Source organism: Mytilus trossulus, chromosome 3 (assembly GCF_036588685.1).
Source record: "Mytilus trossulus isolate FHL-02 chromosome 3, PNRI_Mtr1.1.1.hap1, whole genome shotgun sequence".
In the NCBI taxonomy this organism is placed as follows: domain Eukaryota; kingdom Metazoa; phylum Mollusca; class Bivalvia; order Mytilida; family Mytilidae; genus Mytilus; species Mytilus trossulus.
In genome coordinates, this window is record NC_086375.1 from 50,767,262 (window position 1) to 50,790,967 (window position 23,706).

A 23,706-nucleotide genomic window follows, 5' to 3' on the forward strand; every position below is an offset into this window, starting at 1 on the left:
CAAATACAAAAGCAGAATATCCAGTCAACATGTACTGAATAGATTTTCTCAAAAGTTTTGTTTTCAGTTATACAGCACAGGGTCGAAATTGATGGTGGTTGACTGTCAGCCTTAAAGGGTATCACCAGATTCGTAGACAATAGTTCTGTACTGACATTATTTATTGCAAACTTTGTTTATAAATTGTCCGTAAATTATAAAGACACTAAGGTTTCAACTCTCTCAGGCAAAGTCGATGCACTTTATATCCTTTGGGGTGTATTGCTCTTCAACTGTTTTGGTTCTTATACATCCAGGAATACAGTACAAACAAACGCAAGCACTCTCAGCACAGAGACATGCATAAATAAATAATATACAGACACAGACATATCAAGCTTCGAAGTGATTTTTAGGAATAAGGATGGGGAGAGAAACTGGAGGAATACTATATATTTATTTTGCGCAACCTTTGAATAAAGTAGATCGTTTTATATAATTATATCACTTTTGTTGTCTTCATATGTTATAACTTTTGTAAATAATTTGAACCATATTTTGTTTGTATATTTCAGATATCCAACATTGAACATAAACGTTACTCAGTTTGTGGAGCAAGAGGTTGCCAGCCAAAACCGGTTAGCAATAAGAGTGGTAACCAAAATGTTGCAGCTAAGCGATTTTCTATGTGTGTATCAAAAGGATGTAATAACTATGATTGAATGATGCGGTTATATTACAATTATAAATAAGATGACGGACAGATGTTTATATATTATCATGATTAAAAGATACCTAAATATAAATAAATTCTTTGTTAAGCTGCATTACATTATTTAGTTATGTCCTGTATGAATTTTGCGTCATAGTTGCAAAATCAGAGGATTTTCCAGAAAACCTGACAGCATCGTAGAATTTTACCAAAGAAAACTGAGGACCTTAAATCCGATATTCTTTGGCTTGGAATCAAAACAATGCTCGTATTCCAATAAACTACACAACATGTTGTTTGTTTTATTCAATCTAATAGGAAGCACTAATAGAATTCGCTCGTGTATGTAACAATGTTTTCGATTTTCACGGGAGAAATTTATGTATTACTGAAAAGTTATTACACCAGGGTTTTCGATATCACAAACTAGTCAAAACATTAACTAAATTTTATCATCGGTATAAGGACAGCATTCGTAAATATAGCTCAACATGCAGACTTCTTTTACGTTTAGGTATTTCACATCCAATTTTTTTAATGGAAATATTCTTTATAAAGCACAAAAATGGCAGTATTCACCGCAGAAACTAACAAAACCTTTAAATAGACTTATCAAGAAGGGATAAAGTTACGATACTGTTGTCAGGTCAATAAAGATTGCATATTTTGGCGTTAATATTGATTCACTTATAGGGTCTTTGCATCGGAACTAAACACATTTATTCAAAAACCAGTTGTTGGCATGACACGGGTTATGTTCTTCTCATATAGTAAGTAAGTAAGTAAGTAAATGTTTATTATAGTGACCAGTGTAATCACATTTCAATAAAGTACAAATATATTACATACACAATAAAATACACCCGACCCATTGGGTCTATAAGTCACTTTCAAATAATAAAACATAATTCTTTTATCACGGATTTCAAACAAATTAATGAAAAGTAAGATTAAGCTAAATTTCAAAATGATTAATTAGTAATGAAAAAATTCAAACTTATATAAATAAATAGTTAAAAATGAATTTATTAGAAGATCGATTTAATAAATGTTAAGTTGAATGCATAATTAATTAATAATGAAAAATTCAAACTTATATAAAAAATGAACTTATTAGAAAATCGATTAAGTAAAGTTGAATGCATAATAAATTAATATTTATAATAAAGAAACTGGAAATCTTTAGATTGACCAAGAAGTAACTTTTTAACATTTTCATATTACATTCAAATACAATCAATACTGTCATCTGGAATTGCAATATACTGTTTATCAAACTGTTCATGTATTATATAACACTTCGCGTCTATGCCGGAACGCTTTCACTGTATACTTAGCCAGCTTTCTAGGATAGTTTGTCATCAAAAAGATAATTTTTTCATCGTTTGTCATATCTATTAGTTCATTGCCAGAAAATATATCATTAAAAGTAGATTCTCTCAAGTCATTATATAAGGAGCAGTGGAGAATAAAGTGACACTCGTCCTCCATGGAATTGCTGTTACAAAACTTACATAAGCGTTCATTTGGTTGCTCGCCGCTATATCTACCCGTCTCTAGTCTCAAAGGAAGAATTCCACATCTCAGCTGTGTTAGGAAAGATCGTTCAGTTTTGTTCAAATTTAATTTAACATAAGTTTCTATTCCAAAATTAGTCTTTAGTTTCACATAAGTTCTCAACTTTGGAGTTTTCACAATGTCATTTTTCCATAAACAGTTATAGTGTTCCTTCAATATGGATTCGAACAAAGTCATACTTATAACGTCCTTGCGCTCAAAGTAGTCCACAATACCAAGTTTCATGAGTATGTCTTTGAAGTCAGAACACCAATTATTTCTACATTTTTCATAGTCGTGATTGAAGGCTTGTTTTGTAATGCGATTGTCATCAAATTGAACAAGTCTATTCCAGAGACGCACAATATTAGTCCAATGTCTGTAGTGGCACGGGATCCATCCGATATCCCCATAAATACCAAGAAGTGGGGCAAAACGATGAACTCCTAAAAAGTAACGTATAGATCGGTTCTGGATGTTCTCTATGGGTTGAAACTTTCGGTTCCCCAAACTCCGGATGCATAGTCTAGTATAGGCACAACACACGAGTAAAATAGCTTTTCAAATGACTTTATTCCAATCTCTTTAAATGAATGAATGTTAGAAATTATTTTTCCAAGTGCTCTACCAGCCCCTTTTGACAGTGCTTCGGCGGTTGTGGTAAAATTTCCGTTAAATGTAAATATAACACCCAAGTATTTGTATTGGTCAACAACTTCAAGTTTATTTCTTCCGATCATGAAATTGTAATCAGTCTGCTTACATTTTGATTTTCTGAAGTGAACACATTTAGATTTATTGGTGTTGATTAAGACTCTCCAGCGTTTACACCAGTTCCCGAGCTTATTTAACAATAATTGTAGATCGTCTTCGCTTTTAGCCAATAAAGCTATATCGTCTGCATAAAGTAACGCCGATAATTTCCTGTCTGAGATGTCAATGCCGATATTCAATTCATTCAGTTCAGCTATTAGGTCATTTATGAAAATTGAGAATAATGTAGGCGATAAATTGTCTCCTTGTTTTACACCAGTTGTACAGGGGAACCAGTCAGTTAACTTTCCATTTTCATATATGTTATGATGGTATGATACTAAACCCCTAACGGGAAGGATTGTGCCTGAAATTTATATGATGAAATCATAATCTTTCAATCAGTTTAATTGAAGTCTAGAGCTGGCATGTCAGTTAATTGCTAGTAGTCTGTTGTTATTTATGTATGATTGTCATTTTGTTTATTTTCTTTGGTTACATCTTCTGACATCAGACTCGGACTTCTCTTGAACTGAATTTTAAATGTACGTATTGTTATGCGTTTACTGTTATTTGATTTTGCCATGTGATTATGGACTTTCCAAATTGATTTTCCTCTCTGAGTTCAGTATTTTTGTGATTTTACTTTTTACTTTTCTACATTGGCTACAGGTATAGGGGGAGGGTTGAGATCTCATAAACATGTTTAACCCCGCCGCATTTTTGCCCCTGTCCCAGGTTTTAGTTTCTTGTGTACAATTTGGAAATTATTATGGCGTTCATTCATTGAACTAGTATATATTTGTTTAGGGGCCAGCTGAAGGACGATTCCGGGTGCGGGAATTTCTCGTTACATTGAAGACCTGTTAGTGATCTTCTGTTGTTGTTTTTTTCTATGGTCGGGTTGTTGTCTCTTTGATACATTCCCCATTTCCATTCTCAATTTTATTTCAAACACGATTCACTTTTTTTATGCATCGAGTGTGATTCGATATTTATACATTCACTCCAGACAATTTAAATTTGAATGAAAATTAAAGAATGACATTTAATGCACCAGTATAACTTTTGAACTGAAAATTTAAAAACAAAAGAAATGAAATATGCCCCTATCGAAGTTTTTTCGACAAAACGGTTGGTATTTGCAAAATGAGCTTTCAAATAAAAAATCCGGTTATTCGTATATATAAGGTGGAGTTAAATTGAAAAACATTAATTTTCTTCCGAAGCACATATCACTCCCGGTTTCCGATAACTTTTTTTTTCATTTCGATGTTGTGTTGTATGGATTGTTGTTGGTATGTTTGTTTGATCATGGTTTTATGAATACCGGAATAATAACACTTTAACGTTATTCTTCGTCGAAGATGAAGCAACCAAGACAGCTTTTACTATGAAAAAATTCTTGTAAATCTTATTTTTTATAAATTAAAAGTAAAATAACAAAAATACCGAACTCCGAGGAAATTTCTAAACGGAAATTCCCTAAGCAATTGGCAAAGGCAAAAGCTCAAACACTTCAACAATGTATTAGTACTGAGCCTCGTCAAATGGATACTACCAAATATAGATTAAAGAGGATATTTAGTAAATTACAAAAATAAATCAAAGAATACAATAAAACGTTATTAAGATGATACTAAATAAACGACCTCCGTACCTAGAATCTATACTTTAAGACCATCGTGTATTATCTGTAAAGTTGATATTCATTATCAAGGTCTTGATATCGTCCGATGAACTTTTAAAAGGACAAGACGTTCTTTGACATACTTTTTAAAAGGACAAGATGTTTTTTGACATCCACTTTCTACTCATACTGAGATGACAGCCCGATTCAAATTCGAGGTTTAAATCTTAAAATGACAAAACATGTGTCTATTATTTTTAGATTGCTAGAGGTTATATTCCTTGGTTTCTCAAGAATATATCATTTGAACGCAATCAGAAAAGTTTGAATTGCATCAAAATATCTGAATATGAAAATCAATGATCTGGCTTCTTGATTTTCTTGTTTTGATAAGTGTCAGTAGTAATTCCGACTCTTAAGGGAATAAGAAGAGGTCAGGAAGGGGAGGCGCATATTCGGTCTCATGGGAATGCCGACAATGTGTTGACAAGGTCTACCTTCAGATTCATCAATATGATGTCAATAAAAAAAAACTTCAACAAACTGATCACTTTTGCATGTTAACTGTTTTGATGCCACTACTGGTGGACGTTTCGTCCCCGAGGGTATCACCAGCCCTGTCATGCATATCAATAATGTGGTCATTTTTATAAATTTCCTGTTTACAAAACTTTGAATTTTTCGAAAAACTACGAATTCTCTTATCCCAGGCATAGATTACCTTAGCCGTATTTGGCAAAACTTTTTGGAATTTTGGATCCTCAATGCTCTTCAACTTTGTTCTAGTTTGGCTTTATAAATATTTTGATATGAGCGTCACTGAAGAGTCTTATGTAGACGAAACGCGCGTCTGGCGTACTAAATTATAATCCTGGTACCTTTGATAACTATTGAATACTATTAACAAAATATACCGTACAATATCACAAAGTAATAAATATTTATAGCGTGTGCTACCATTTTATGTTGAGTTATAATTATTAATTTTCTGAAATCATATTATCAAAAGTCATGTATCATTATTTTGTCCATGTTACAAGATTTAAGAATTTTCTTTCTTGTTTCTTCAACCTTATGCATATAATGACCTCATGAATGTTCATTGTTAAATGTAGAAAGCAAAAACGCTGCATTTTGTAGATATCTGTATGATGGACATGAGTTGTTATAAGCTATGTAATTAGCATTTAGCATGAAAAGTCAAATCACAAAAATACTAAATTAGAGGGAAATCAATTCGGAAAGTCCATAATCACATGGCAACATCAAATAACAAAACCTATCAAAAACAAATGGACAAGAACTGTCATATTCCTGACTTGAAGAGGCATTTTCAAATGTAGAGAAGTGTGGATTAAACCTGGTTTTATAGCGCTAATCCTCTCACTTTGATGACAGTCGCATCAAATTCCGTTATATCTAAATTGATGCGTTAACTAAACAGACACAATAAATAAAATAGTCAAAATTGAATGTAGTACATTTGTGCCAAAATAATCCATTGACTAAAACAAATATTGAATATATCAAAATGCCTAAATACGTACATAACAGTTTAACTAACTGTAGACGAAATGCGCGTCTGGCGTACTAAATTATGATCCTGGTACCTTTGATAACTATTTATTTACACCACTGGGTCAATGCCACTGCTGGTGGGCGTTTCGTCCCCGAGGGTATCACCAGCCCAGTAGTCAACACTTCGGTGTTGACATGAAAATCAATAATGTGGTAATTTTTATAAATTTGCTGTTTACAAAACTTTGAAGTTGTTGAAAAACTAAGGATTTTCTTATCCCAGGCAAAGATTACCTTAGCCGTATTTGGCAAAACTTTTTGGAATTTTGAATCCTCAATGACCGTCACTGATGAGTCTTATGTAGACAAAACGCGCGTCTGGCGTATTAAATCATAAATCCTGATACCTCTGATAACTATTATGGCAATGTTAGGTATAACATTCAAATGACAAAATTACATGACAGGACTACACTACAAATAAATGGGAAAACATATAGGACAGATAAACACACGAATAATAGCTAAAACAAGTACAAGGTTTAACATTTAATACACCAGACGTACCTTTGATAACTAATCAGAATAACAATTGGCCGGAAATCAAATGTGCATTTATAAGGTTTTCCGAAAGAAACAGATACGAAAAAATATTATCGCTACCATATTGATCATAGTTTCCATAGCTATTATAATATAGTCAAATACGACCCCTATGTCGTTTATGTTTCCTTTGGAGGCATGTTATATGTTCCAAAGATTATATATTTCTTGGGGATTTCAGAAATGCAATAATCAGTTAATATTAAAATAGCCATCAAACATTGAGTGTAGTAACTTTCACATTGATATTTGTCAAATTATTTTTGTTGTTGTGATATATGAAGTTTTGTCGCATTTACCGAACAAATCTTGGTGTGATTTGCGCTTGGAATCAACTGAAGTAGGAGGTTACATGACAAAAACGCTTATATCATAAGTATAAAACACTTTATTAATTTCTTTATTTCTATTGTTCTATCCTTCTAACATACCAAGAGGGAATGCCAAGGCGTGTTGAAGACCATTTATCAAATTTTCTTTGATTTGATCATATAAAAAAGTCGATTTTGAATTTCAATTTAGAATCCTTCACAAGAAAACATTGAAATGATTCCAATCTCTTTAATTTTCATTTCAATATCAGTTGTTGGGTTTTCCCAGGCATTTCCAGTTCAGGTAAGTTTTATATTTTTTTAACAAATTTGTTTAGCAATCAGTTTCCTTTTTTGAAAATTCTACGATATTACGATTCTAATTACTAGTATTTAAACATTGACAAAGCTTTATCTGATTTTATTAATGAATATTTTATAATGTTATTAGAATGTGTACAATATATTTTTTCCATACTGTCCTGTCCGTCTTCCTAAATAGTTATCTAATAATGCATGAGATACGAAACAAGTATTAACAGCTGTTTACCATATTACAAACAGAGACAGGGTCTACATCTTTTGTTCGAATTCTCTTCTTTTTTTTATTTCAAGACCATTAGTTCAATTAGTTTCTTTTGAATTCGAATAATAATGTTCGCTATTGTGCAAACCAAAAGGAGGTAAAAACCAAAAATTGTCAAAGATACCAGTCTACACTAGACTTATCAGTGGTGTATGTTCAATTTTCTACAGCACATTGTTGATACCGTTTTTAGAGGATTATCAGTCCTCAAGGATATCATCAACTCAGTGATCAGTACTTCTGCCCTGAAATGATATATAAAAAATATGTATTTAAATATCAACTAAGGTTTCAACTCTCTCGCAAAATTGACTGCTGAAATTTTCTGGTGTGACGTTTTTGATTTTAACGAACTTAATCTAAGTATTACTGGTAAATTATTAAACCAGGGATATCGTTACCTTAAATTATATACAACCTTTTGAATTTTTCCATAGACATAAAGATTTGCTTTTCAAGTTTAGTTTCATTTTTACGCAAATGTTTTAACCGTGCCCGGAAATTTAGAAATTAGCCTTGTAAATAAAGGCAACAGTAGTATACCGCTGTTCGAAATTTATAAATCGATAGAGAAAAAATCCAATCCGGGTTACAAACTAAAACTGAGGGAAACGCATCAAATATAAGAGAACTACGACACAACAGAAACACAACATTAAAATGTAACATACACAGAAACGAACTTGTAAACTTATCGCTCCTTTAAATAAACTTATTCTAAAAGGTTACCAATTCAACACTAATAAGATCATTGAATACTGTTTTTTATTGGCATAAATATTGATTTTGTTATCAATAAATTAAAAGCAAACTAAATATTACTAGTATTTTATATACATATACCCATTCATGGATCTACAATCTGTCGATTCCTGTATATTGGCATTGCACAATGTTATTGTTTTCTCTGACTGTTTATGACGTCTTTACACTAAATACATTGGATGTTTGATGTGTACGGATTGATATTTTAGTCTTAGATGCATGATTTTTTCTATAAGTTGTAGTGGCTTTGAACTAGCTGTCAGATAACTGCGAGTAATCTCAGATATGCTCCTAGAGTCATTTACTTGTTTAGATGTACAATTACCAGGGCCACGTCCAAGTGTATTTTTGTCCATCTGATGAGTTAATTAAGCCTTTTTCAAATGATTTTTGTATGTTCTTATGTTGTACTGTTATACCACTGTTCAAAGTAAGGGGATGGTTGGGATCCCGCTAACATGTTTAACCCCACCACATTCTTTAGTATGTGCCTATCCCAAGTCAGGAGCCTTTAATTCAGTGATTATCGTTTGTTTATGTGTTATATATTTGTTTTTCGAAAACAAAATACATCAATAAGGTCGTTAGTTTTCTCTTTTGAATTACTTTACATTGTCATTTCAGGGCCTTTTATAGCTGACTATGTGGTGTGTGCTTTACTAATTGTTGAAGGCCGTATGGTGACCTATAATTGTTAATTTCTGTGTTATTTTGGTCTCTTGTGGACAGTTGTCTCATTGGTTATCATACCACATATTTTTTTTTATATGTAAATGGATTTTGCTTTTTATTTTAGTTCATTTTAATCACATAGCTCCTCAACTGTTTTGGGTCTGGCTTTCAAATTTTCGGTTTTAAGCGTTCATGATAAAATTCATTTAGAAAATACTTCGGACGCACAAATTTTACAAAGTGTTGTTTTCATTTTTTACATTATCATGTTTATACCGCTGATTTGGACTCACAGTCCCCTAAGGTATCATTAACATAGTAGACATTACCTCGATTCTGGCATGTTTATAACAATCCTTTCTAAAATTGTATATATATTTCTTATTCATATAGAATCTAGGGTTTCGACTATGACGTGTCAAACGTTGCAAATATTCACAAAAAAAGTATATATATATAAAGTTAATAATCCCGGTAGACCAATTGTTTCCGCCAATGACCACCCTACAGAGAAAATATCAGAATTTATTGACTTTCATCTGAGACCACATGTAGAAAATTTACCATCCTATATACAAGACACAACACACTATCTTAAGAAAATGGAATCTCTGAACCCTCTCCCACCTGAAACGATCCTTGTTTCGCTTGATGTTACCTCCCTCTATACTAACATTCCCCATGACGATGGTATTGAAGCCTGTAGGGAAGTCTGGAACTCTCGTAACACCTTACATCCACCAACTGAATGTCTCATCCAGCTTCTAACTTTGGTATTGAAATGCAATAACTTCGTATTTAATGGCGAACACTTCCTCCAAGTTAATGGAACAGCAATGGGAACAAAGATGGCCCCGTCTTATGCCAATATTTTTATGGGGAAATTAGAACAAAGAATTCTCAATGCATCTCTTCATCAACCCCTCTCTTGGTTTCGATTTATCGACGATATTGACATGAAGTGGGACAATACTGAACAAGAACTAAATCTGTTCATTCATCATGCCAACAATGCCCATCCCTCAATAAAATTCACATATGAAATCTCTGACTCTAAGATCACATTTCTTGACACTACAACGCAATTGAGGGATGGAAACATATTAACAGATCTGTATTGCAAGCCCACAGACAAACATCAATATCTATCTTCTTTGAGTTGTCATCCCAAACACTGCACCAAGAGCATTCCCTACAGCCAGGCCATACGAATAAAAAGGATTTGCTCCACCAACGATATTGCAAAAAAACGTCTACAAGAACTTCGCGGTCACCTTAAACATCGGGGCTACAAAAGAAAAGACATTGATAAAGGTTTTTCTCGTGCTAACAACATCAGCCGAGATGAGCTTTTACAATATAAAGAAAAAAAGGTCAACAAGAGGGTGCCTTTTGTGTTGAATTACCATCCAAAATTTGACAACTTATCTCACCTAATCCGCGAAAATTGGAAAGAGATCGAAAAACATTCAAAACTATCCAAGATCTTTCCCGAGCCACCTGTACTGGCATTCCGTAGGCCCAAAAGCCTTAAAGACTTGCTGGTGAGAGCTGATTTATCCTCTCAAGCAGGCTTATCATCTATGGGATCTTGCAAGGGTTGCGGAAACAAACGATGTCTGACTTGCAAACAAATACTGGATACCCAGACTTTTAACAGTCACTCCACTGGCACAGAATACACCATATTTTGCAATGTTAATTGCAAGACTTCAAATGTTGTGTATCTCTTACAGTGTAAATGTGGTAAACAGTATGTTGGCGAGTCAGAACAGCCGTTTCACAAACGAATGAACGGCCATCGTAGCGACTACCAATGCAAGCCAGACCTCCCTCTCAGTCGACATTTGAGATCCCCTGGCCACACTAAGGCAGATCTCAATCGACTGACCATTAAAATCATTGACCACAACTCTGCTTGGTCTAAGGAGGATAGACTCGCTCGGGAAAGATTTTGGATACGAAAATTAACAACTTTGGCACCAAATGGGATAAATGAAAAGATGTAGTTCGACTCCGTGTAGTGCTTCACATTCAGGTTATATTACTTATTATTACAGTCTCTGTTTCTTTTTCTTAACCTTTTTCATTTGTTAAATACATTTGTTGAAGATACCAATTTAAATTGCTTAATTTTTTGAGGGATAAATAAGTACCTAGCCACGTTTTTCTAGTTATACTTAGTAAAAAATATTATTACATTTTTACGGCCGTTTGTTCACGATGTTTATATATTCAGACTCTGTTGTAACTACTTTACTCTCAATTTCAAATATTTAGATCGTCCAGCAGTGCTGTCTATTTGGTAATTTTACAGACGTTATCATGCGTATACATGTTATACCATCATAATTGTCGTTCCCGATACAGTTTTAGAATTGTGCTAGTTCAAATCGCACATTATTATTTGTATTTAAAGCATATATATGAGCTCTCTGTTGTAATAAACCATATAACCTATGTCATGTTAACATTTTTTAGAATGGTGCAAGCGTCTTTACTGATGTTCGGTTTGACTTTTTTTATTGTATAAAATTCAAGATTTAGTAAAAGTTTAATCTAACGAGACTCAAAGATGATTCATTTCACATCAGAATCTGACTGACGAAGGATATCTGTTATCCGAAATATTTATAAATAATTACATTTATAGTTACCTTTTTTTGTATTTGGAGTTGTTGTGTACACTTTTTTAGGCGTTTATATAATTTATTTATTGTGTACATGTATCGTTACTCGTAACGATCCAGCGCCCACGTGGGGAAAATCGTTGACTACTATACAGACGTTTTATATATATATATATACGTTCATAAAATTAAAAGGGGCCTAGGTGGCGTAGTAACCTAAGTAATTACTACTGTAAACACTAGCCAGTGAAAATTGAGGTTGTGAGTTTGAACCACGCTCGTACGGATGCACTCGACTCCAAACTTAATTGACTATGATTTTTTCCTATCGAAGGTTGGTGGTTTTCTCCGGGCACTCCGGCTACCTCCATCAATAAAAACTAGACGCTACGAAATGACATTAAAGCGGTGCTTGAAAGTGGCGTTAAAACATCAAAAACCAAATCAAATCAAATTATGAAGTTAAATAAATGTTCATAAAATAGGGATATGTTCATAAAAAAACTAAATATAGATTCATAAATGCAAGACATGTGTTCATAAAATAAAATACATATTTAGAAAACATAAATTTTCTTTTTCATGAACAATTATTTGTTTTTATGAACAAATACACATTTTTTCTAGAACAAATACTTTTTATAAACAATCATTTATGTTTTATTTTATGAACACATATTTGTTTTTTTTTTATATATATATATATATATTTCGTTTTTATAAACATATTTCGTTTTTATAAACATATTTCGTTTTTATAAACATATTTCGTTTTTACGAACAATAATTCTATTTATGAACATATGTTATTCAGTATTGATTTAGAGCTTAAAATGTATTGAAGCTATTTAATTATTTTTCAAAAACGTATTTATAACATGACTTTCAATCATCATATTACTCTTTTGTCTACAATTTCGCAATATTGTCCATATATGTATTAACGTTTAAAATAAATTAGATGAAATTTTACAGCCTTTTATGTCCTTCCAGTATGGTATTGGCAGAAACTATATTTTTACTATAGAAGACAATGAGGATTTAGAAGTGGAAAACACTGTGTTTCTAAATCTACAAAAAGAAAGTAAGGTACGATGAGTCTCTATATTCACCAAATTTCTCATTTTTTTATGTTTTGATTATGTCACTCGTAATGCAAATCAATATACATTACGATTAATGAATGCATTATCATTTACAAGTAAATTATGTAGACTTTCAAAAGTTGGGAATAATGCTGATATCGGCGTCAATAACTAATAAACCTTAATTGAATCAGGTAAATAGTTTTTCATAGGAAATATCAACGGCGGTTAGAGTGCACTAGCAATTGTATTTCAGTGTAACAAGATCTCTTTCATTTATTAAACTTAAAACAGATAAGTTATTGCTCACTAATGATGCCTGTGCTTAAAGTATTCGATTAACTGGAAGTTGAGTAACATTGGACGTGAAAACCAATCACATAGTATGATACTATTACCCTAAATGGTGATACCAAATTGCAGGTTGCTCTTATTTGTCGATCTTCGAAAAAAGTAAGAGAACAAATTCATACATTATAAAAATAAATGATGTGGCATGATTGCGCGATTCTGTGTTAGAATTTATAAATATTCAGAAAACAAAAACATGATGAATAATGAAATTGACAATGTCTGACATTGTAAACAAATGTTCCCACAAAGAGGGTCAACAGAAATATCTTATTCGTAGTTCCCCCCTCCCCTCCCCCCCCCAAAAAAAAAAATCGGGAATATCATATCTGGCCATAATCTTAAATTGAATTTAAAAGCAGTAAATCATTTCTTACACGTCGTCAATTTATCGTGCAATAAATAATTTTTTACACATGTTCCATGCTATGACGCAATATGCTTATTTACTCCATCTTTATTTATTTCAGGTATTCACCAATTACCAGAAACGTTCTGAAGTACTTAAAAAGTTTTCTGGTTGTAGTGTATTTGGTTGCAGTGGCGTATCACAGGAATAGTAAACTTGTAAAGCAAATAAATGTTTTGAAATAATCATAAGAACAATATTGATAAGCTGTATATAAAAATTGTTCACACATTAAATTAACTATTGATATGTTGTTTTGTTAACTAGGCACAATAAGTAAAAATTACAAAAATACCGAACTCCAAGGGGAATTAAAAACATTTTCCTGACAATGGTATTCCTTGATTTATTTCACTTGACTTGGCGGGTTTCAACCAGTTCGCTTATTAAAGACCAGTCCTTCTATAGACAGGAGTTTTGAAATAAACTCGCAGTTATTGAATATCTCATTTGACCAAAATATCACTTGGTGTAAATTAACCAATTATCAGAATTGACAAACAGACGCCATTGATGCCTTGATTTGTATTTCAGTACAACAAATAACAAACACTGATTTTGTTTGGATATTGAATTGTCATGGCAACATTTAATCAAAATTAATTCATAAAACAACAATAACTGTTACAACAACAGTACACAACCAAAATATTTGTCAATCAATAAAATGTTGATGACGATTGAACTAATCATTGTATCACAGCTGGGCGATACAAAGCTGGTGTACTGAAGGGCGGTCCATTCAGCAATATTTCAGAATTAGCAGCTGGGCTATCCATAGTCTGTATAAAATGAGGTAAATTACGCCAAAATTATCATTCGGACTTAAGTACAGAATGATAATCCGCCACAAAATTTACCCATGACAAATCAGTTATCTCCAATTCTACAATCAACTTTTCAACAACATTTAAACAATCAAAATAATAAAAGATATTGCGAATTCAACATTTATATAACAACCAAATTTCATAAAATACATGTATTATCATCCAATATCAGTATGAACTGTGTTTATTTTAAATTAGAGGTGATCATGAGGAAATATAACACAATGTGGATACTTTATGAATGTTTCTAGTGCTGACTGAATTTGATTCAAGAAAATATCATTTCCAATAAATGATACATGTACTCCATCGTCAGAATATAGCACTGGATGACGATCATCAAAATCTGGATATATGATAACGTATTCTCCATGTTTGAGTATATAAGATCTCACTCCTCTATTTATTCTCTTTCTTGTAACTTCCATGGCATGGTCATCACTTGAGTAACGCCATGAACGCCTGGGAAGAATGCTTGACCATATAATAGAACAATTTGGGAGCATGCGAGACAGAATTGCTATTGTGAATTTAATGTGATATAGCAGAGCACCACATGGTACATTTCCTATGTCATTCCCACCACAATGCAATATCAACGCATGTGGAATTTTGTTGCATAAATTAATGATGCTGTTAACTGTGCCAACAACATCGTCCCATTTCATACCAGATTTGCCTGCTCATCGCAAAAAAACTATTATTATTTTTCAAAAGACCTAAATTACTACCTGAATGTCTGTTCTCCGAGTGATCACGAGCATATTATTGAAGAACCAATAATCCATATTGCATTACTAAGACAAGCTGAAATTATAAGTTATTTGGTTAGCTCAATTCTTATGTAACGTTTAAAGGATGCTGATTTCCAACGACCTAAAGTCATAATTTCTTCATCAGTATGACCATTCATAGCAAAATGTGTAGCTGTTCCTATTCGAAATGAATGCGTGTTGTACTCATTTGGATTACAATCAATAAATTGCATGGTCTTGCATAGTACACTAGAAAATTGATATCGTGTTACACCGTTTTTGTTAAAATGACAAAAAAGTGGTCCATTGTTTTGGTGTCTGATTGAAATAAAGTTTAATAACAATCTCACCGGGCAAATATCTACTTGATAAAATCGTTCAACTGTTAATGTTGTAGATAAACCATTTTGGTCTGTTTTCGAAAACGGAATTGTGATATATGCAGATTGTGAATGATGTGAAACATTGACAACATCGTTGTTAATGACATGTTGCGTATTTCTATTAATTGTAATTTCACCGATTCTCAAAAATGCAAAAAATGCTAATGAAAACATGGATCTAAATAACGTACATTCATATACTGAAGAACAGACAAATTGCAACGAGTTTATTAATCGAGCTAATATTTCTAAAGTTATAGGTTTGCGACTATCCACTACGCCATATAGTTTGTCCATTCCTTTCAACATTTTTTGTATAATGAACGATAAAGTCAAATCAGTGAGCTCATTTATTCGTAAATAATAGCTTAAACCTGACAAGTACACCTTAACCGTTGCAGGGGCATATCCTAATTTTTATAAATAAGCAACATAATTGACTAAATGCGAAATACTGGGCGGCCATGTATTTCCTAAACCTTCTTTTAATCTAAATGAAACAAATGAAGTTAGTCCATTGTTATACGTTTTCCATGTATTCTGAGAATTCGATGCGTCCAATAACTTGGCTATTTCTGGTCTAAAATGTTCCAAAATTCCTCCGGAATTGTAGCTGGATGTGTATCTGCTGTTAGAGCCAGACTTTTGAATTTCTGAAATTTTTTACGAGAAATACAATCTGCAATTATATTTGTATAACCAGGAATGAACTGTGCCTTAATGTGAAAATTGCCTAATAATGACAAATATACTATGTGTCTAACAAGGTTCATAATTCGTATAGATTTTGACGTCTTCTTATTTAAAATTTCAACCACGGCATTATTATCCGAATTAAATAAAATTGTCTTTTTTGAAAAAGGTTACCCCATAAGTAAACAGATAGTGCAATAGGTATCATTTCTAAATATGATATATCCCTGAGAACTTCAGTACCAGACCATTCTACAGGCCATTTAAGAAAAGCCCATTTACCTTGGAAATAGCAGCCACACCCTTTTGTTGAACCACCAGCGCTGTCAGTAAATAGTTGTAAAACTGAATTTGAAGTCCAATCAATGTCGAGCATGTAACTAATACCGTTAAATTTGTCTAAAAACAATTCCCATACCAATAAGTCTTGATACATGCCTTCTGTGATTCTGGCATAATGATGTGGTTTCTTTGCATGACTACTTGCCAAATAAATTCGTCTGATAAATGCTCTGCCTGCAGGTAGAGCTTTTGCACAAAAAGCTAATGACCCACACAAAGATTGTAGGTCCCTTAAAGTTATCTTTTTCCTACCCAAGACCCATTTAATTTTTGACTTTAACTCCAATACTTTGTCCTCCGGAATTTGTATTAGCAATTTTTATGTGTCTATAAGCAAACCTAGATAACTAAGTTTTGTTGTTGGGCCTTCTGTTTTTTCATGAGCAATTGGGATTCCAAGACGACAACATACTCTATCAAAACTATTCATAAGATTTTTACAATCCTCAGTATTACTTTTACCAGCAAATAAAAAATCATCCAAATAATGATCAAGATTATCTGAATTGGACTCATTCATGACAGCCCATTGAATGAAAGTTGAAAATTTTTCAAATAAGCAATTTGATTCTGAGTACCCCATAGGCAATGATTTATCTATGAAATAATATTCATTGAGTTTAAACCCTAATAGATCAAAGTCCCCTGGATAAATTTTAACAATCTGAAGGCGGATTTAATGTCCTTTTTTTCCAATTTCAACATTTGAACCCAATCTTTTAATCATATCAATAGCATTGTCAAAAGACGAATACTTTACTGTAGTAAATTTTTCATCAATAAAGTCGTTTACACTCAAATTTGGCGGAAAAGATAAGTGCGTAATCAATCTAAATCCACCCGTTTTCTTAGGAATTACACCTATAGGCGAACACCTTAAATTAGATATAGGTCTAGTCAAAAAAGGACCAGCTATGCGACCATTTTTTACTTCAGTCATGACTTTTTCCCATGCCACCCCAGGATTTTGGATGACTGAATGTATTTTTTTTGATTCAATCCTACATCGGGGTCCAACATAATTTAACCTAAAACCTTCAGAAAATCCCATGCATAATATCATTGCATCATGTTGATTTGGGTAATTGAAAAGAAGTTTATTTAATTCTGTGATATTGATCGGAGTAAAGCCAATACACCATATGCCCAACGGATTAATTAAAGATTCTGAAAAATATAAAATTTAATTGTTAAATGTTTGTGGTGCGGCCATTCGAAGGGCAGGGAATCTGCTTCCTCGAGGTCTAAATCCTTGATTCGAATTTGCTCCTCTTTGAAAATGTGTTTGACTTCTAGGTGCAAAATTTCTAGCAACTCTTGTTGTATTTTGATATGTGCCTCGGGCTGCATTTTGAGAACGAGCATATGCCTGGTAGCTATTTACTTGTTGACAGCCAGCGAAAGGGTGGGCCATTCCGCATTTCATACATAAATGGGTATAAAAACAATTTTGACGATTACGAGCTACCTTGAAATTATAATCATAGCATGGTCGATTACCTACACTTGTCTGTTGAATTGTATTACCCTCCGGTTCCCCATTAGCTATGACGGTGTACCATAAAATGCCATCAATGGAAGACCAAGATCTTGTAGGATTATTTGCCTTTCTTAATCGAAATTGCTGGTCATAACAATAAATCTTCTCAAAAGACACTTGTGTACCTCTAATGATTGACATATAAGTGGTCAATTCACTAGCTAAATTTGGAAAACGTTGAATAAATATTTTCATATAATTTATAAATGCATCAGTCCATTACTCAATGTTTTGAATAGATTTAACTTTGCTGTTTTTGTTTGATGTAATTACAAGTGAACCAGCTGCATTATCATAACTTATAACATTCTGAGGTCTGTCAACTTGACTAATAAAATTTTGATAAAGAAGTAATGACAAATCTATAAATTCTCTATTCCATATTTTTTCTTTCAAATTTTGAGATACGTAAACATCACATTCTGACTGATTAGGTATAAGCATAGGATCATTATTTATCTCACCATTTTGATTAGGCATTGACACAGGAGCTGGTATTTCAACTTGCGCAAATGGCGCTTGTACGTTCATTGCTGGTGCTGGACCTTGCAAGGCAGGTTGTCTTTCAATTGGCAAATGAGCCTGGATTTGTAGAGGAAGAGGTGCTTGTACTTGTACTTCACCAACAATTGCCCCCACATCTTGATTTCTTGGTGCAGCAACTGCACGGTTTCTCCTTCCGCGTCGTCTCTCTGGTGGTTGCGCTTCAACAACGGGCACTCGTGCGCGCCCATTCCCATTTCTTCGTCGACCAATTCTAGGCATTTGTATAAACGAAATAGGTTAAAAATTGAAGTACTTACTAACATCACAGAGCTAGTATTCTGTCTTTTAATTTGATTTATTTTTGTAACAGTTTCAATGCATCGACTTCAATATCAATTTTTATTCATATCTATCAACTCAATCATTTGAGCTTAAATCAATAAATTAATTCCTTTGATTGTCTCTTATCTAATTACTTTTTAATTTTTTTTACCGGTACATGTATATCACGAATTGTGATATGTACAATATATAATTTATTTATGATTAATTTAACCTGTAAACATGCATCTACCTGTCTCTACGAATCATAACAGGTATACTTTAACATGCTGCATCAATGATAAAATAAACTGTGAAATTAAACATGTTTAGGCAATGCATGTACTTATAAAAATTATTCATTTAAAAATTCAATACCACTTGGCTCAACTGCATATTTAATTCGACGAAGTAATAAGTTAATTTAATTATTACAAAAAAAAAATATAACTAAAATCTTTAAATCCGAATTAGATTTAAAATATGAATTCTTAAATAAACTTATTAAAACTATACTTATCTTGATAGTGTATGTCGAATATTTCTCTTAATTTTTTAACGTCCTCTCCGTTCGGTTTTCAAGGTAAAAGAGACCGTTAAATTGCACGGACTTTTACTACTCGGCTATCACATGCTCAAATTAGCATACTAAGAGTAAAGGACGACTCGATTTGTCGAGTCTCAATACATGTATATGTTAATTCAATAAATTAATTTAATTTTCATTTAATTAAATTCTATTATTTGACTCGTATCATACACTCCTTTCTTTTACTAGAAAGTATTCTTGTTAAGAACTTTATTTGATAAGTTAACCGGACTTAGTTTCTGCCCGAGGATTGCTTAGAAAGCTACACAACATATCGGCTTCAACAAAAACTAAAACAATATTTTGGTAAGTTTATAGTTATACTGCCTCATCAAGGCCAAGGTACGTCCAATATTGTATAGTACAGGAGTTCTATAAAGTTGTCATATGCCGTAAAGACGGATAATTAACCGTTTAAAAAATGTGATGTACAGTCTGTCAAACTAACGAATTAAGCAGTAATTGAGAAACTGGTTGCAATGAAGAACAACTTAAGATGGACTAATAAACTATAAAAATGAGGTCAAGGTAAGACAGAAATCTACATCTTGCAATCATTTTGTATATCAAATTTAGTTGACCTTTTGCGTATAATATCTTAAAACCCTCGCCGTATTGGGCACAAATTTTTGGAGCTTTTGTTCATCAATGTTCTTCGACTTCCTACTTATTTTGGTTTCAATTTTTTTTTATCTGAGCGTCACTAGTTTATCGTCTGTGGACGAAACCCACGTCTGGCGTATTAAATTTTAAACCTGGTACCTTTTGATAGCTATTATTCGTGTGTTTCTCTGTCCTATATATTTTCATATTTATTTGTATTGTAGTTGTCATGTAACTTTGTCATTTTAATGTTATATTTAACATGGACATAAAAGCAGGGGGGTTGGGTAGCCACAAAACCAGCTTCAACTCACCATTTTTTCTTAAAATGTCCTGTATCATGTCAGGAAAATGGCCATGGTTATATAATAGTTCGTTTCTGTGTGTGTTTATTTTAATATTGTGTTTCTGTTGTGTCGTAGTTCTCTTATATTTGATGGGTTTCCCTCATGTGTGGACGAAACGCTCGTCTGGCTATTAAATTTTAAACCTGGTACCATTTGTTAACTATTATTCGTGTGTTCTCTATCTTATATGTTTTCCCATTTATTTGAATTGTTGTTCTGTCATGTAATGTTGTCATTTTAATGTTATATTTAACATGGACATAAAAGCAGGGAGGTTTGGCTAGCCACAAAACCAGCTTTAACTCACCAAAATTTTCTTAAAATGTCCTGTACCAAGTCAATTAGCAATTGTTATATTATAGTTCGTTTCTGTGTGTGTTAATTTTAATATTGTGTTTCTGTTGTGTCGTATTTCTCTTATATTTGATGTGTTTCCCTCAAGTTTACGTTTGTAACCCGGAATTTTTTTTTTTGGATTTTTTTTTAAATTTACTCATGTTTTATTGATACTTTTAACACATTTGTTAGTTGATACATCAAATACCGGTACCTTATCCCGGCCTCGTTAACCGTTAGTAGTATATAATAAATTTTGTTAGTACTTGTTAGTGTAACCCGGATTTGTTTGATTTTTCTCAATCGATTTATGAATTTTTGAACAGCGGAATACTACTGTTGCATTTTTTTAGAGGAGGACCTTACAACTGAGACTTATAATTAAACTAATGCATCATGAAAATTTGGTCAAGGACAAATAATACCTGCACATATACACCTTACAATCTTTCTATAAACCAAATATAGTATTACAAATATAGACAAGAAAAACTAACATTAACAATGAACTACCAGGTTATTCAGTAAGCACCACATCCTTTGTGTTATTTCTTCATAAACAGAAAATATGTAACAGTCATTCCTTAAATATATTTCACCTGCTGCTAACAGTACCTGAGATACAGACCTAGTCATGTACTTTAACCTTGTTAACTGACATCCACGAAATAAGGTTGAGGTTATATGTACCCATCTTCAAGGAACACATAAATACCAAATATAGTTTGCTATTACTCATAAAAAGTGAGAAATTCACATGACAAAAAAAAACCTTTTTTTTCATACAGTCACTCAACGTCATGGACAAGGGACATATGACAAATGGAAACCTCATAACATAAGGCATCTGTACACAAGGTATGGCTCCTTAAAATCTTCTTACCTCTGAAATATAAAGTTTATTGGTTTTCCTGTTTGAATGGTTTTATACAAGTCATTTTTCAGTAATAAGTAATTATTTTTTAGGGCTCTTTATAATCAAACCTGATTTTAGACCACACATAATGATCTACAGATTAATACTAAACAACCTAAACAAAATGTGATTAACTAATTAACTACAAATTAACAGATAACTTATCACAAAACCTAACAATTAAACACTAAGAGAAAAGCATTTGCTTGGCTAACCTCATCCTTTTTAGTAGAAAAATCAAATTTTAAATTTCCATAAGATAACATATATTGTGCTATAAAGAAAATCATCATAGATACCAGGATTAAAATTTTCTATGAACGCCAGACGCATGTTACAAAAGACTCATCAGTGACACTCAAATAAAAAAATGTTAAAAAGGCCAAATAAAGATATAACAATCTGAACATAATAACTAGAGCTTATTCAAAATATTTTATTACTGAGAAATTTGCATTCCCATATAAATACATTTTTTTATTTTGCTACATACAATGGAAAACAATTTTTTTCCATTGATTTTTTTCTTGTATCTGTTGTAAAGAAAGTAGTTCATTTCAGTATATCAAAATTTTCAATTGTTGGGTCCCAGTTTTATTTTAATTAACACTACTTCACAACACATTGATGAACAGTACAACAAATTTTTATTTATCATAGCAATAAACTGGAACAATTGAAAAGGCCCTAAAATAAACCTAGCTTCTTAAAGTAGATTACAGATTTTGATAATATGCACAAGTCCAATGGTTGTCATAATTGGGATAGGATTTCAATAAATGTTCTTTTTTGTGTTACAGTTCAGGAATAAATTAGAATCAATCCTCGAATCACTGTACAGCTTGTGATTGTTGACTTCCATCTTGAGCAGAAGTTCTACAATAAAAAAATTCACAAGATATAACAACAACAAAAATCAATACAAGTACTTTTTAATAATCATTTTGATGGCATTATTTTTTGTTAAAATCAACTCATGTAAAAATTTAAAAAGCTTTTTCAGAAGCTTAAGATTTATCACAAGAAAATGACAGGAAATGTGATGGGAATAGCTTTCCTTGACCATTTGTATCTTTTAAGCTAAAATTAACTTGTATCCTGATATCAATAATTTGGTTGCATTTTAACACATTTTCTCATACAATGAAACTTGAAATCCTCAATGAATAACATTCACTCAGGTGATTTCATACAAACAGAATAGGTACATCTAGCTTGCTTTTAATATTTGCCAGAATATGCTATGTTCTTGTTTATAACTACTATGTATGTTATTTTACATAATCAGGTGTCTGATATCATCACAACATCGTGTATTTGACATAAATAGCCACATGTTCATGTGTCTTTGGATACTTACGGTGTTGGACTGGTATTTGGCTTGGGCATTTTTTCTAAAATCGCTGCAATTTCTTTTTTCTCATCATAACTTTTCCATAACTCATACAAAGCCAAAATCTGTCTTGAAATTTCAAGAATCTGCAAATAAAGCCATATTTTTAAGTATTAATCTATAAAAAAAAAAATGTTCTTTCTGGGTTAACAGGTATCTTCTTTTTATTTATGATTATCACCATTTAAATGCATAATAATGACATTATAAATATTGAAAGGAGTCAGTAATGGTTCATTTTTTATTTGTCTGATATTTTAAAATATTGTTCATCAGATGTTTAGTTAATTTCTGAAGTTAGGGATTAATAGTGTGAAAATTAAGGTAAAATAGTATGTTATTTGACAGATGATATTGACACATAGTGAACATCCTCCCTTAATTAAATGCTGCTCTGACCTTTACCTCAGACCCAGTGATCGCAAATTCAATAGAGGTATTTTTTCTTTCCCAAGCAAATTATCCAACAAAGATTGGAAAACATTATATTTAAGTCTCAAATGATACTGTCTTAAATAAGGAGAATTTACAAGATAAGTGAAAATTTAACATATTGTTAAAAAAAATCATCAGGAAATCAAAGTAGATTTTAATCTATCAATTGCTGTTCT

General features: G+C 32.2%; 2 protein-coding genes across 2 annotated transcripts in view; one reads left to right on the top strand and one right to left on the bottom strand.

Moving 5' to 3' along the window:
- The first annotated feature begins 9,688 nt into the window (after window positions 1-9,688).
- On the top strand, window positions 9,689-13,712 carry LOC134710863 (uncharacterized). Its single transcript, XM_063571273.1, has 3 exons — window positions 9,689-10,957; window positions 12,692-12,805; window positions 13,623-13,712. The coding sequence occupies exons 1-3, from the start codon at window positions 9,689-9,691 to the stop codon at window positions 13,710-13,712; spliced, it is 1,473 nt and encodes a 490-aa protein (XP_063427343.1).
- An 8,411-nt stretch (window positions 13,713-22,123) lies between these two features.
- LOC134711758 (cyclin-C-like) overlaps window positions 22,124-23,706 on the bottom strand; it is a 31,606-nt gene continuing 30,023 nt past the window's right edge. Inside the window, exons 10-11 of the mRNA XM_063572614.1 lie at window positions 23,063-23,181; window positions 22,124-22,578 (exon numbers count right to left, since the gene is read on the bottom strand). Of these exons, the coding sequence (XP_063428684.1) occupies window positions 22,533-22,578; window positions 23,063-23,181 (165 nt within the window). The 3' untranslated portion in view covers window positions 22,124-22,532. The remainder of the gene's footprint in view (window positions 22,579-23,062; window positions 23,182-23,706) is intronic.